This window comes from Salmo trutta, chromosome 9, assembly GCF_901001165.1.
Source record: "Salmo trutta chromosome 9, fSalTru1.1, whole genome shotgun sequence".
In the NCBI taxonomy this organism is placed as follows: Eukaryota; Metazoa; Chordata; class Actinopteri; order Salmoniformes; family Salmonidae; genus Salmo; species Salmo trutta.
The window spans coordinates 16,084,757-16,098,961 of NC_042965.1; the positions used below are offsets into that span (position 1 = coordinate 16,084,757).

At 43.1% G+C, this 14,205-nt stretch overlaps 1 protein-coding gene across 2 annotated transcripts; it reads right to left on the reverse strand.

Annotated features, from left to right (window-relative positions):
* Positions 1-9,253: 9,253 nt before the first annotated feature.
* On the reverse strand, positions 9,254-13,202 carry LOC115200042 (frizzled-10). 2 transcript variants are annotated; one of them, XM_029762720.1, is made up of 2 exons: positions 12,583-13,198; positions 9,254-12,001 (listed from the first exon to the last, which is right to left on the reverse strand). In XM_029762720.1, the coding sequence occupies exons 1-2, from the start codon at positions 12,610-12,612 to the stop codon at positions 10,547-10,549; spliced, it is 1,485 nt and encodes a 494-aa protein (XP_029618580.1). In that variant the 5' UTR covers positions 12,613-13,198; the 3' UTR covers positions 9,254-10,546. The 2 variants fall into 2 exon arrangements, with proteins under 2 accessions (XP_029618580.1, XP_029618579.1); XM_029762719.1 differs by having other exon boundaries at positions 9,254-13,202.
* Between the last annotated feature and the right edge of the window lie 1,003 nt (positions 13,203-14,205).

The following is a 14,205-nucleotide window of genomic DNA, read 5'->3' on the forward strand; positions in this document are numbered from 1 at the left end:
GTATAATTTATTTAAGTGATAATGCCCTAGATGCCAGTGTTTGGAGGATATATTGTCACGGATATATTGTCATGTTGTTAGGCCCGAGTTGAGGGCATTATCACTTTTATTCATACTATTTCATCCTTCCACAAGATATAGTCCCAACTCCCGACACGTTCATTACTACGGTGGGACAGCTGGAGATTGAATTTGAATATTGAAACAATGTTGCAAATGTCGGTGAGACAGACAGGAAGGTTTATACAAATATCCGCTGTTGAAAACTAAATGTTAGTCTAAAAGACGTGACATTTTAACGTCATAGATTTAGCCAGTGGTAACTTGTGGAATAGACACCGGCTGGAATGCGGTTTTAACCAATATTACATGAAATCTTACACCATTGTCACCGGGAGATGAACTTTTACACTAAAGTTTGTCATTGGCGACTGCTCCACTCTATAATCTATTTGATGGGTTATCCTGTCAGGTTTGCCATACCAAGTGTCTCAGATCATCTCCTCCATGGGGCTGCGAGCCAACAGAGAGAAGAATGGTGTTATTTCACATCAGCAGTTGCCACCATTGTTTCCTTTTGGCAGGTGCTATAACTCCTTTAAAGTGCTCAGAATGTAGGAGTGCAGGATGCACATGTGGTATGCGCTGTCTGCCAGAGAGAGAGAGAGCTGAACTCGTTGGACCGGTGCGGGCCGGGCCCCTCTATGGCCGGCTCCCATGGCCAGGGGAGGTCGTGAAGTGAAGAGAGTGCTGGCTGGGTGTTAGTGCAGGAGGGAACAGTTTCTCTTTCTCTGATGGTGATTGCCTCCTGTCAGGCGGGGCCTCCTAAGGCCCATGGGCCCTGATGTCTCTCTCCCTCTCTGATTTATGTCTGACTAGTATAATAATAGTGTCATGAGGCAGCCGCAGCAGGCATGTACAGCTACAGGTTCAGTCAGGGTGAGGCACAGACATGCCCCATCACTTGAGAGAGAGGAGCTACTCCCTCCTGCTCTCCTGGATGTTCCTCCTCATCTTAAATAGCACTGCTGCAATTTTTTACTCAGCCTAATCTCCCTGACATTTGTTCTTGAAACATATTTGTATGACAAGACAGCGCAGAGGCTTGTTTCTAAACATCACTCATTTGTTTTTTGATTTGATCCAAGAGTGGTATGAGGAATATGTCTTTGGTAGGTAAATGAAATTAATTTGTGTTGATTGCTGTTATGCACCTTTCAATGAAATGCATATATACACTATTATTTATTGAATTGAACTGTCATAGGAGCTCATGTTTGTAAGTGTGCAATAATAAAATGTGTGTGTGATTACATTCAGTGGTCTGTTTGGCAAAGGACATAATCAGCACAGATAGTATCCACTCTTCAGGTAATCTGAGGAATTTAACTGGCTGGTATATTTTTATTTAACCTTTATTTAACTAGGCAGGTCAGTTAAGAAAAAAGTATTATTTACAATGACGGCCTAACCCAGCCAAACCCTAATCCGGACGACGCTGGGCCAATTGCGCACCGCCCTATGGGACTCCCAATCACAGCCGGTTGTGATACAGCCTGGAATCGAACCAGGGTCTGTAGTGACGCCCCTAGCACTGAGATGCATTGCCTTAGACCGCTGCGCCACTTCTTGGCACCCTATTGCTTGTCTTCTCATGCAACCCCTATTCTGCTGTGGACCCCCACAAAGATATCTCATCCACACACATCCTGTCCCTCTCTCCTGAAATATATATTATGTTTTAGTTGGTGTTTCAGATAAATAGTTTTGTGTTACTGTGTTCTTTTGGTTGAGGGTAATCTAGGAACCCTACAGCTTGTGTGTCTGTGTAAATACAGGGATGTCTATGACTCACTAAGCATTGTCAGTGGACATAAACCTCCCTTTTCCAGGGCCTTGGTGAGGCAGATGGAAAGAAAGACAGACGGAAAAGGAAGAAAAAGAGGAAGAAGGGGAGAATGTGCTCACATGACTGTGACAAAGTGCTGCAGGCTTGATTTGCTCACTATGACAACCTTGTGGAGGAGGGTGGGGGGAGTGACTTGGAGACCCCTCTGCTTTTAGCCAACGCACAATAAGCAGAGGCAACCTTAATGACATCCCTGTTGTCACTGGGTCAAATCCTTGAATATCAATGAACTGACTCAGTGCCCCCTGCGAAAGTCCTCAAAAGTGACCGGTTCTCATGAGAGCCCCTGCCTTTCCTCTACTGACCTACTCCAGCCACTTAGTTAATTCAGCTCCGAAGCCTATATCCTTAATTAACCTCTTAAGAATCCGCCCCTTTTCCCCCATTTTTGCCTAAAATGACATACCCAAATCTCTGCTTCCTTCATCTCAATTCCCAACTTCAGACGAAAAAATGAGAGGAGCTTGATATGCTGTAGTTTCTCTGAACTCTATTCTATCCTTTGAAAAACTAAATTAGAGGCTGCTTGTCATGTCAGTTTTGCCCATGCCCTGATATAACGATCAAATGCTAGTGCTATGTTTAGCACTTCACTTCAATGGTGGCCATTGTTGCATGTATTTGCGAACCCACAAACACTAACATGCAAATGGTATAGTGGTTAGAGCGTTGGGCCAGCAACCGAAAGGTTGCTGGATCGAATCCCTGAGCTGTTCTGCCCCTGAGCAAGGCAGTTAACCCACTGTTCTTGGGGTGCTGAAGACATGGATGTTGATTAAGGCAGCCCCCTGCACCTCTCTGATTCAGAGGGGTTGGGTTAAATGCAGAAGACACATTGAATGCATTCAGTTGTGCATCTGACTAGGTATCCCCCTTCCTTATGCTGTAGACATTGAAATTATAGTTGAGTGCACTACATACCTTCACAGAGTGTATACAGGACATACCTTCACAGAGTGTATACAGTACATACCTTCACAATACCTTCAGAGTGTATACAGTACATACCTTCACAGTGTATACAGTTCATACCTTCATAAAGTGTATACAGTACAGTGGTGTTGTAGAAGCCAGCGGGCATGCCTATTGGCCTCACTCATTCATGACTGCTGTCATCCAGACAGACTTTAATTGGGTCTTGGATTTTCCACTCAGGGCAGATAAATGGGTCCGGACCCCCTCTCTCTGTAGATTACCCACTCCTGCTATCACAGTCATTACCACTATCAGGATCAAGCAATCTGGACCAACCTCAGTGTCCGGGAAACTGAGATCCCTTTCCCAAGCTTTAGCTTGATTATTCAAAAGGACAGATGCACTATCTGGTAGAGACACAGTAAGAACCAAAACAATACAGCCATTTATCAACTCCTCAGACGTTTTTCTGTGTTTGGCTTAAATTGCTTCCAGTCCTGTCACTGCCTAGAGTAAACTACGGAGCGAAACGGGACATTGTTGTCGACCACTGAGGGGTAACACATGTTATGTGTTGTACATGCCAGTTTGAATTAACTACTTTCCTGAGAGAAAAAAAGGAACTCTCCAGGGATACAGGCAGGTTCCGATTACAATCCCTGTGGACAGAAACACATATGTTGCATGTACCAGACCTGGAAGGTGGAAATTAGAACAGACCAATTATAGTAGGCTATACATTTGTAATGGAGTAAAAATACAGATACTTCACATGGAGCTAAACAGGATTTGGCACACTTATGGTTGTAATCAAAATACAAAGACGAGATGTTATATACAATGACAAGAACACGTTTATTCCTTTGTTTGCTTCTGTTGCTGTTCTCTGGATGTCTTCCTGTTCAATTTCAAAAGTAAATAGCCTCTTTAACGTGTCTTATATGCTGTGCAATACATAATGTTGTTTTGGAACTGATACAGAATCTAGTTTTGTAAAATGTTGTAGAATGTCTGTATATTTTCTGGTAGTAGGCCGAGAGGTTTTCCAGAAGTTTAAGTGACAATTGATTGTGTAGATTCCTTTCCTACACTCCCCCTCTGAGCCATCTTTCTTTCTTAAGTTTGTTTAGAGCATCTTTGAACCACAGGCATTTTCTCTCAGTGGTGTTCGTGAGCCTTGTCAGTTCATCCCTCTCGCTATTTTCTGTCCCTATATCTTTCTGATACACAAACACTCACAAACGTACACACGCATACGAACACAAATGCACAAACATACTGACAGTCTCCTGGTGTGCTTGCTCTCTCCACCCCTGCACCTCTTTCCATCAATCCTGTCACTGCCTTACCAACATCACACAAACACACACACACACACACACATATAAACACACAAACACATCATATCAGTGACAACATTCCAATGCACCAATGCACTAAAGAAAAGGGAGATCCAAAATAGCACCTCCACCACATTCACTATGACTGTGTGTGTGTGTGTGTGTGTGTGTGTGTGTGTGTGTGTGTGTGTGTGTGTGTGTGTGTGTGTGTGTGTGTGTGTATGTGCATATGTGTCTGTTTGTGTATGTGTGTGTGAGAGGGAATGCGTTCAGAGAGAGGGAACACATCCCCTCCACAGGGCAACAATGGGATTCTTGGCGCTGAAATTCTGATGGGTTTTATTATCTGAACACTTTGCTGTGAGGATTAGGAAGGTGGCAGATTAGAGCGTCACAATCTGGCGCTGCTAAATCACCATGGCAAAAACCCTGCTTGTAGCTGACACCAGACTATTCACCCCCTCACCCCCCTCCATGCACAATCTCCTCTCAACCGTCTTTGTAGATTCAGCCTCGTTTCAGCCATATGGGTGCCATGAGTATTAGTTATACTTCCCTATTTTTGATGCTGCATTTCAGTTTAATGTTTAATATCCCTGTGCCTTTGTGATCATATGAAACAAGCGTGGTGCCATGCCGAGTTAGCCCAGACCTCATAATGTGGATTGATCTTCCCGTTCAGGCCGGTGAGTCTTGTTATGCTTTAGTAACGGGGAATTATATGATAGTTAAGTCCCTGTTCTGATGTCTGTTATGACAGGAATCCAAATAAATGACAAAGAAGTGGAGGTTGCAGTGTAACATGAAGGCATGAAAAAGGCTAGTGTTTGTGTATTAGAGTAACGTGACGGTATTTGCTGTTGTACTACAAATGATATGTAACCTTTTTTCTGCTAGTGTTTGCTTTTGCTCAGGTGCATGCCCATTCAGTTAACAAACTAAACAAAGACACAGAAAACAAAGGAAACTGTTTGCACTTTGCAGTGGCTGCTTTTAACAGAGGTCTGTCTCAATTAATACTAATCTACCTGATCTCTAGCTCAGTCATTCCCTCCTAAACATGCAAATAAACATATTCCGCTCTCTTTCTAACCAAAGCTCCTATCAAACACTTGTCTCATCAGGAGAGGGCCTGAAAGGCACATCATTATCCATTTGAAAAAGGTGCCCTTCCCCTGCCTTACAGGGAAGGCTTTCATTGTTGCCAGATTCTTATTAATTACTCTCACCTTCAATAGTCAAGGGGAACATTGCCTCTCCTGCAGCCCAAATGCAAACAGATGTGTGTGTGTGTGTGTTTGCTATTGATGTGGAGAACTATCCTTACTCTACTACCGGCCATTGTACATACGTCTAGATGTTTATTGATACTATTCTTGCCCCATAGAAGGATTTAATACCTGTGGCCTTCCAATGCTTCCTTATACAGTAATCTTTTGATCTCAAGGATTTGAGCCGTGAGGGATGAGAAGGTACTTTCATTACATGCCAAAATACTTTTTTATTTTTTATAGTTTGCTATTCACTGTACTGAATGTTAAATATGATGATGATGCCAAAGTTTTAAATAATTCTCAGAAAAAATATAAATAAGTGTACTTTATTCCATAGGTAAATTGTCAAATTCAGAACTATTGCAAATTCTGACAATTCTGACCTTTCACTTTTATTCTGTAAACTGTTCCTCTTCTTTCCCACTAAAACCTATCGAAGTGCAAAATCTTTTGTGTGTGTGTGTGTGTAATGGGTCTGAGAGAGAGAGAGAGCGAGGGAGAGAGGGCCATCACCAACATAGAGATTAACTTGGAGAATAGTCCCCTAAGCAAGCTGGGCCTGGGGCTCTGTTCACAAACACAAACAGATCCCACAGAGCCCCAGGACAGCAACACAAGTTGACCGAAACAAATCATGTGAAAAAAAAAGATAATTACTTGACACATTGGAAAGAATTAACAAAAAAACTGAGCAAACTAGAATGCTATTTGGCCCTAAACAGAAAGTACACAGTGGTAGAATACCTGACCACTGTGACTGACCCAAACTCAAGGACTATGTACAGAGTCAGTGAGCATAGCCTTGCTATTGAGAAAGGCCACCATAGGCAGACCTGGCTCTCAAGAGAAGACAGGCTATGTGCACACTGCCCACAAAATGAGGTGGAAATTGAGCTGCACTTCCTGACCTCCTGCCAAATGTATGACCGTATTAGAGACATATATTTCCCTCAGATTACACAGACCCACAAAGAATTCAAAAACAAACCCAATTTTGATAAACTCCCATATCTATTGGGTGAAATACCACAGTGTACCATCACAGCAGCAAGATTTGTGACCTGTTGCCACAAGAAAAGGGCAACCAGTGAAGAACAAACACCATTGTAAATACAACCCATATTTATATTTATTTATTTCCCCTTTTGTACTTTAACTATTTGCACATAATATGACATTTGAAATGTCTTTATTCTTTTGGAGCTTTTGTGAGTGTAATGTTTACTGTTCATTTGTATTTTTTATACTTGCTTTGGCAATGTTAACATATGTTTCATTGAGAGAGAGAGTGCGAGAGAGAGAGAGAGAGAGAGAGAGAGAGAGAGAGAGAGAGAGAGAGAGAAAGAGAGAGAGAGAGAGAGAGAGAGAGAGAAAGAGAGAGAGAGAGAGAGAGAGAGAAGAGAGAGAGAGAGAGAGAGAGAGAGAGAGAGAGAGAGGGGGGGGGGGGGTTGAGTCCTGCACTCCAAACAGACAGGCCTGGACTGGTAAACAGGTGGTGCTGGGGCAGCTGAGGATGAGTACATGGGGCGTCTTCAGAAAGCCTGATCAAAGGGAAGCTGCCTTAGCCGCCAGTCAACCAGACAGCCTGATTTATGTCACTGTGTCAGAGCACTTTATGACTGCTGGTAACAGCAGCAGCCAATGCACAGGTAGCAAGGCAGGATTCCAGTTCCACCACACCTTCATACACAATGGGAGAAAAGCTATGCAATAAGAGTAGGGGCAAGGAAATAGGAATTGGGTCATCGTTTTTACAGGTGTATGACTATATCTTAACTTGTTGTCCTGGTTTTAAGGGATCAGCTGAAGTGATGATGTTACCCTGATGGGTTTTCCTCTCCCTGAATGTGAGTCAGAGACTGTCAGAGACTGACTTCCAGAAGGCCTGTTCTGTCACATTAACTGTATGTTTACAGCACCCGGCCACACAGACTCTTCCCACTGTGCAAAAGTTGGTTGAATCAACATTTTTTCCGAATCATTTCAACAAAAAAGTTCAATGTGATGACATTGAATCAACGTGGAAAACTGATTGAATTTGCAAAAAGTCATCAGGTAAGTCCCCCAAAAGACTGTTGCTACATTAACTGCTGTAGAGGACTATGCGAGTTGTATTAGCAGGACATTGAGAGGAGAAGTTGCAAGGAAGGGAAGGGTGAGAGAATGAGAGTGTGTGTGAGAGGGGCTGTGGGGGATGAGTTGGTCCTTTCAAATTGGGGCCATGGTTGGCTTTAAGATATGGTGATCTGAAGACCCTCAGCCTGTCACATGCCGGCTGCCAGATTCCCCACTGGGACAAACAAAACATGCCGTCTACCACACCATCGCTAGGGACAACAACTGGGCAATGAGAGGGGCTATGTGGCACACACATTATATAATGAGACACTCAGCTGATTGGAATGAGACACTTGGCTGATTAGATCATAGCAGCTTCAGACCATACCCAGTTAATAATAAAGCCTTTGCACTGGCAGTGACGTGGAATAACAGGTCTAATCATTTCTGATATAGTGGCTGCAAACCACAAACTTTACCTCAGAAAAACAGTTTTATATCAAAATTCAGAAGCATGTGTAGTTTATTCCAAAACATTTTGGGCTGACACTACTGTGCCCTTGCTTGCATACTTCAGAGTGTTTCCCTTTGAAAAGAGCAACTGAAGCATACTTGGAAGAATAAGCCCCAGAGGAGAGGGTGGTAACTGTCATTTATGTTTACAGCCTTGGGGGGCTGTTATCCAGGTGGCCTCTGTTGAAGCCTTCGAAAACACTCACCTTTTTTTGCAACACAGAGTATCAATAGACACTGCTTGACTTTGATTCAGCTGTGAGTCATGTGCTTTTCGCTGTTAAAACCGGTTGGGCTGATGCTGGAACTTGAATGCCCTCGGGGGAGAGCACATCATTTACACTCAACCTGCAACATTATTAGGGTCTGGGAGTTCTCATGCATAAGCCATAACACCTTCAAGTTAAAACAAAAAGTGCACAATGTTCCTTGTTTTTGGTGGTTTCCAAAATGGTCCATTCTGTTATAAACTAATGGAATTGGGGGTAGATGAGCTCATATTAGTGTTGCTTCCACTCAAGACTTGACTTGTAGTTGGAAGGGGATGTGCAATTAATTGTTTACAATGTGAGAGCATTTAACTCCCACCCAAATGAGTATGCTACCAGATATATTAGTTTCAGTCAATAGCCTACCATGCTATTGAAAACTAGTCTTAGTCAATATGACAGCCGCCTGAAATCCAGGCCAGATGTGTCTTTAGAAATATCACTATGCCTGGGTGATAAGAGGAGGGTAGATGACAGATATTGTGTATTTTGTTTGCAGTTATAAATCTCTTCTCAAAGCCAAACCCTTCAAACAGCCTAATCCTGTCCTGAATGACTATAGGATTATTGCATAACCCCCATCCCTGAAATACACACACATGAAAACACACGTGATTAAATCAGTGGCCTGACAAAAAAGCACAAAAACTAAATTATTATCTTTGTGTTATCTCAACTTAACTGCATAGACGTTCATCTATAGGCCTACTGAGTCTGAGCGGACCCCGTAATTAGAGAAAAAAAATGAAAGCTGTGGACTGATCATCTCAGTAACATAATCAAAGCCTGACTTGAGTGAGTTCTTAGAGTGAAAGGATCATACCAGACGCTTATTTGCACATTTGCGCTCTGAACTTAATCACAAGAAAAAAAGGTACTAAAATCAAAGGCTCTAGATAAAAAAATGACCTGATTAGATGTTGCAAATGGGATGAAAACTGGGAAACAAAAACAAAACAAATGTAAAAGCCTTTGTTGCTGTATGGAACATGGAAGTGAATACATTTTAATAGGAGTGGAATATAAAAGCCTCACTTTAAAAAATGGTTGACACTACAATAATAAAAAAAAGTGCTTTGTTCGTAATCTCTTTGATGTCATCAAACTTTTTTCTTTTAGTCATCTCTAATAAATGGCCATGGAGGGAGTGGGCTCTGGATTACCCATGATGCCTTCCTTTTCAACAATTACAACAGAAGTGTACAGATGCCATTGTTCTTCCTCCTGTAGGTACTTCACTGAGAGCTCACTCCATTGTATCAGGTATCAACAGAAGTCTGAGTATTCATAAGGCTAACTTCAAACACCAATTTGTCTTTATGTAATTAAATGCATAAATCTCTCAAAAGAGAGAGGTAAGTCAAGTGTCAAGCACACACTCAGTGGATGATTGAAATACACCATAACTTTACATCAAAGGTTAGCGAGGACTATCTTCAAATGTCCAATGTAATAATTTGTCATACAAATTGAGAAATGTGCTTTTTGTAAAGCCAATGGTGAACTCATTCACACTACAGATAAACCCCATACAGTTATAATATACAATTCCAGTTTTTAGGACATTAACACTGGAATGTTTTATTTATTTTTTTATAAAATATTAACTTTAAGAAATATATGCAAATGTTCCCCTGTGCTATAAAACAGCAAAGCAAAAGCAACAGGAAAACTGTCTGTACAAATTATTACTTTTGCGATGTCTAGTGCTTGTTGATTTATGGAATGAATTTGCTTCACAATAGGCAGTCAATGCGGTCCTGAGCCCTTTTCAACAGCTGCTTTCTCACTTCAGTTCAGTCCAAACATGTGTGGCACTGCTTTGACTTCCATTTAAAAGCCACACAACGCAACACTAAAGGGTCTCGATCTCCCAGACCATTCACTCCCTTTGTCAGTGGATTCACTTTCATTGTCTTTAATCTGTTTCTACAATACTTGTGTATTTTTTGCCATTAAGAAAAACATATATTGCACATTATTCAAGCAACCCAATGACACATCCAAATGGTTAATTCCACTTTCTTTGTCTTGGAAAGAAAAATACTTTTTTCTCTATCATGTTCTTAAACAGATAAGTGGTTCCAGGAGTAGCAGATATTTTAAACAAAGGCAGTTATTTCTTGTAGCTTGAGATTGATCAAAATAATACTTTAAATAAATATGAACATTGTTGTGTCTTTTGTTGGCACTCTGATTATAAAGTCTGTTTTAGGTAAGGGCTTTAGAATGGTTTTGGTTTCGCAGACTGTCTGGGAGAGCGCCAGCTCATACGCATGTTGGAGGGGGCCTGGTAGGCTCATACTTCGTGTTGTGCCCTTTAAGTGCTGGGTGAGGCTTGATGTAAGGCCCACTGCTTGTGAACACACTGGCAGGCTTCCTCCTCGTCCTCTTCTTCAACTTCCTGCTAAACACATTCTGCCACGACTGCAGTGTCTTTGAGGTCCATATCCACATGCCACTCGTGATTCCCACAACTAGCAGCATGAAGATCTTAACCATGAAGATCTCCACAGCCGGGATGGAGCTCTTCATACCACACTCCTCAGACTCTGCATTGTTCCTGCTGCTGTCAACACACTTCTGCTCCATGGCCAGGCTCCTCCAGTAGTCCATGTTGAGCCTCTCGTAGAAGTAGCAGGCGATAACGCAGGTGGCCGGTACAGTGTAGAGGACTGAGAACACACCGATCCGCACCATCAGCTTCTCCAGTTTATCCGTGTTCTCCCCCTCCGTCTTCATGACCTTGCGGATGTGGAACAGGGCCACGAAGCCCGACAGCAGGAAGGAGGTGCCGATGATGAGGTAGCAGGAGAGTGGGATGAGCACGAAGCATGTGAGAGCTTTCACGTCCATGCTGCCCACGTAGCACACCCCCGTCAGCTCGTCCCCCGCCACCTTCCTCATCACCAGGATCATGATGGTCTTGACGGCCGGGATGGCCCAGGCCGCCAGGTGGAAGTAGCTGCTGTTGGCCTCGATGGCCTCGTGACCCCACTTCTTCCCTGCAGCCAGGAACCAGGTGAGTGTGAGGATGACCCACCAGAGGGAGCTGGCCATGCCAAAGTAGTAGAGGATGAGGAAGACGATGGTGCAGCCCGTGCTTTCCAGACCCTCCTGAATGATGTACTGGACCCCACTGTCCCGGTCACAGGCAATGTTGTCTGCCCCCACAAACAGACGGATCAGGTAGCCCACAGAGTAGACACAGTAGGACATAGAGAGGAAGATAATGGGCCTCTCAGGGTATTTGAAGCGCTGCGGGTCGATAAGGAAGGTGAGGACAGTGAATGAGCTGGAGACGAAGCAAAGGATGGACCAGATGGCCATCCACACCAGAGAAAACTGCTTATCTCCCTGACTCCAGTACACATCCACTTTGGGATAGCACTTGGGAGCACAGGACTCACTCTTCTGTACATAGTGGAACTTGCCTGGGTTACTACAGGTCTCCTTGCTCTCCTTGTCCTTCAAGTGCAGGTCCTGGCCTTTTATGGGCCTCTGAAGCCTGAAGTCAGGAGGCTGGGTGTGGGAGCCTTTTTGGGACTCATCTGAGCCGTTGTTGGGGGCCTCCATGCATAGGTTGTTTGGGTCATTTTTGTTGGGTAGTCTGGAGCAGTCCAGGGAGTCAGGCCAGTGGAAGTTGAACTGTTCCATGATGGGGGAGCACTTTTGCCTGGCCTGCTCACACATCACTCTGCAGGCAGGTATGGGGGTGGACACCTGCTCCGTGCACATGGGTGCATACAGCGAACAGAGAAAAAACTTGAGGTGAGTGTGGCATCCAAACTCTATGAGAGGGACAAACTCATGTATCTTGATGGCTGCCTCATTCTGGTCCTCGTGACCCATCAGATTGGGCATCCTAGTCATGTTGTAACCAATGTCCTTACACAGGGAGATGACAATCTGTTGACATCTCCCCTCACCTGGCCGGTCTGGGTCTATGGAGCTAATGGCTGTGCAGCCACAACTCAGACAGACCAGCAGCACATTGACAAGGGTCAGTTTGGCAACGGAATGCATAGTCTCTCCTCTTTGATCCCTTTAGTGGCAAACAATTGAAGATAAAATGTAACTTCTTAGGATAACGTAGAAGTTGCGTCTCCTAAAGGCAAAGCCTACTAAAAAACCTTTCTGTAGACTATTTTTATGAATGAGCCAAGCAGTGGATGAACTCACAATTGTCTACGAAAGACCATAGTTTCTCAGTTTTTACTTGTAATTCCTTTGATTCGAATTTAACTCTAGAGAGAATTCCTAACAAGTGTGAATCATTTTCTCGCAAAATAATTGTGGCTTACCATAATGTCCATGCTTTGAAGTGTATACATTTGTTTCAGAATAATCCAACATGTTCAGAGAATAAACGGGTTTGCAGTAGTTGTTGTGTCTAGTCCGTCGCACAGTTCATTTTTTTCTGTCCGCCTCGATGTTTTTTTTGTTATTGGCTAAAAGTGTTCAGTTCCAGACAAACGTTCCAGCGGTTATCAAAGCGCGTTCAGGGACAGTACTCAACCACGTTCAGGACGGATTCCTTCTGCCTCTGTCCTGCAGCACGAGTGGAACCAGTCTGTTATAACTTCAATGTTTAGGCTACCAACTTAACTAAATTGTTCTTCCTTTTGCTCCGCGTTGGGGTTTCGTTGGGGGTATGTGCATACTCACCGCAAATCCACGCAAACTGTGTAATAACCTAATAATAACTAAAACAGAGCGAGCAGAGATCTATTCCTAACTGCACTCCAGAGAAGGAGCAAATCAGTTTGGAGTGGTTGGTGGCACCGCTCGTTTGAGTTGGTCGTCGCCACAGTCCTGGGCTAACCTGCCAAAAGATCCGCCTTCAAAGACAGCTACTTTGCATAAGAAAGATGAAAATGACACGGTGATTATTTTCAAATCGTGCGTAACAGCGTGCATGTTATTTTTTAGAGCTTGTTCGCAGCAATCTACTCATTGGTCATTTGTTCTATTTCTGACTAAAACTTTAGATCCAAAAGTGTCCGAATTTAGCACATTCCAGCGCAGGTAGTATGCAGACACCAAATACAACCCAACTGACTCTCTGGTACTCTCCAATCGAGATATGTTCGTTTCTTTGCCACAACGGACAATTTTCACGGTCCTGGTATTGTGGGAAAATAGAATTAGTTGAGAGAACAGTTTTTCTCTCCCAAATTCCCCTTATGTATTCTGTGAGTCGGGTAGTGCGTTAAATTGCGGTCAAAAAGTAGGCTAATGACTAGGCCTATCAATGCCACTCAGAAGCAACAAGTTAAAAACCACTGTAAAGGAACCACTCACAATGCTTTTCTCTCTATTTCCAACATAATTGTAGGCTATGGAAATCCCCATTTCATCACATAATAGCCAATTCATATTTGCTTCAGGAATAGGCTACATTGTACAGTAAAATGCATATTCATAAGGGAATTATTTATATTTTAGTCATTTAGCAGACACTCTTATCCAGAGCAACTTACAGTAGTGAATGCATACATTTCATGCATTTATAATTTTTTTTTTTTTTTTGTACTGGCCCCCCGTGGGAATCAAACCCACAACCCTGGCGTTGCACACACCATGCTGGCGTTGCAAACACCATGCTCTACCAACTGAGCCACAGGGATGAATTATGCTCAGAAGGTACTTAGAATGACCTGCATCATTTAGCATTAAGTAGGTTATTAGTACTGACTCAGACATCACATCTATTTATACTATTCTCCATATAGCCACCATCAGGCATAATATTCACAATTGTCCTCAGGGATCTCGTCTTCCTTTAATGTCTGCACATGTATGGCCATCACGAAGTGCAGTAATATTTCCACTTAACCAGTTAAAGTCTAAAAGCTGCTCACTACCTTCCACTGAATACACATGCTCCATTCTAACCAAATAGGAACATTTTCACAATCTACCAC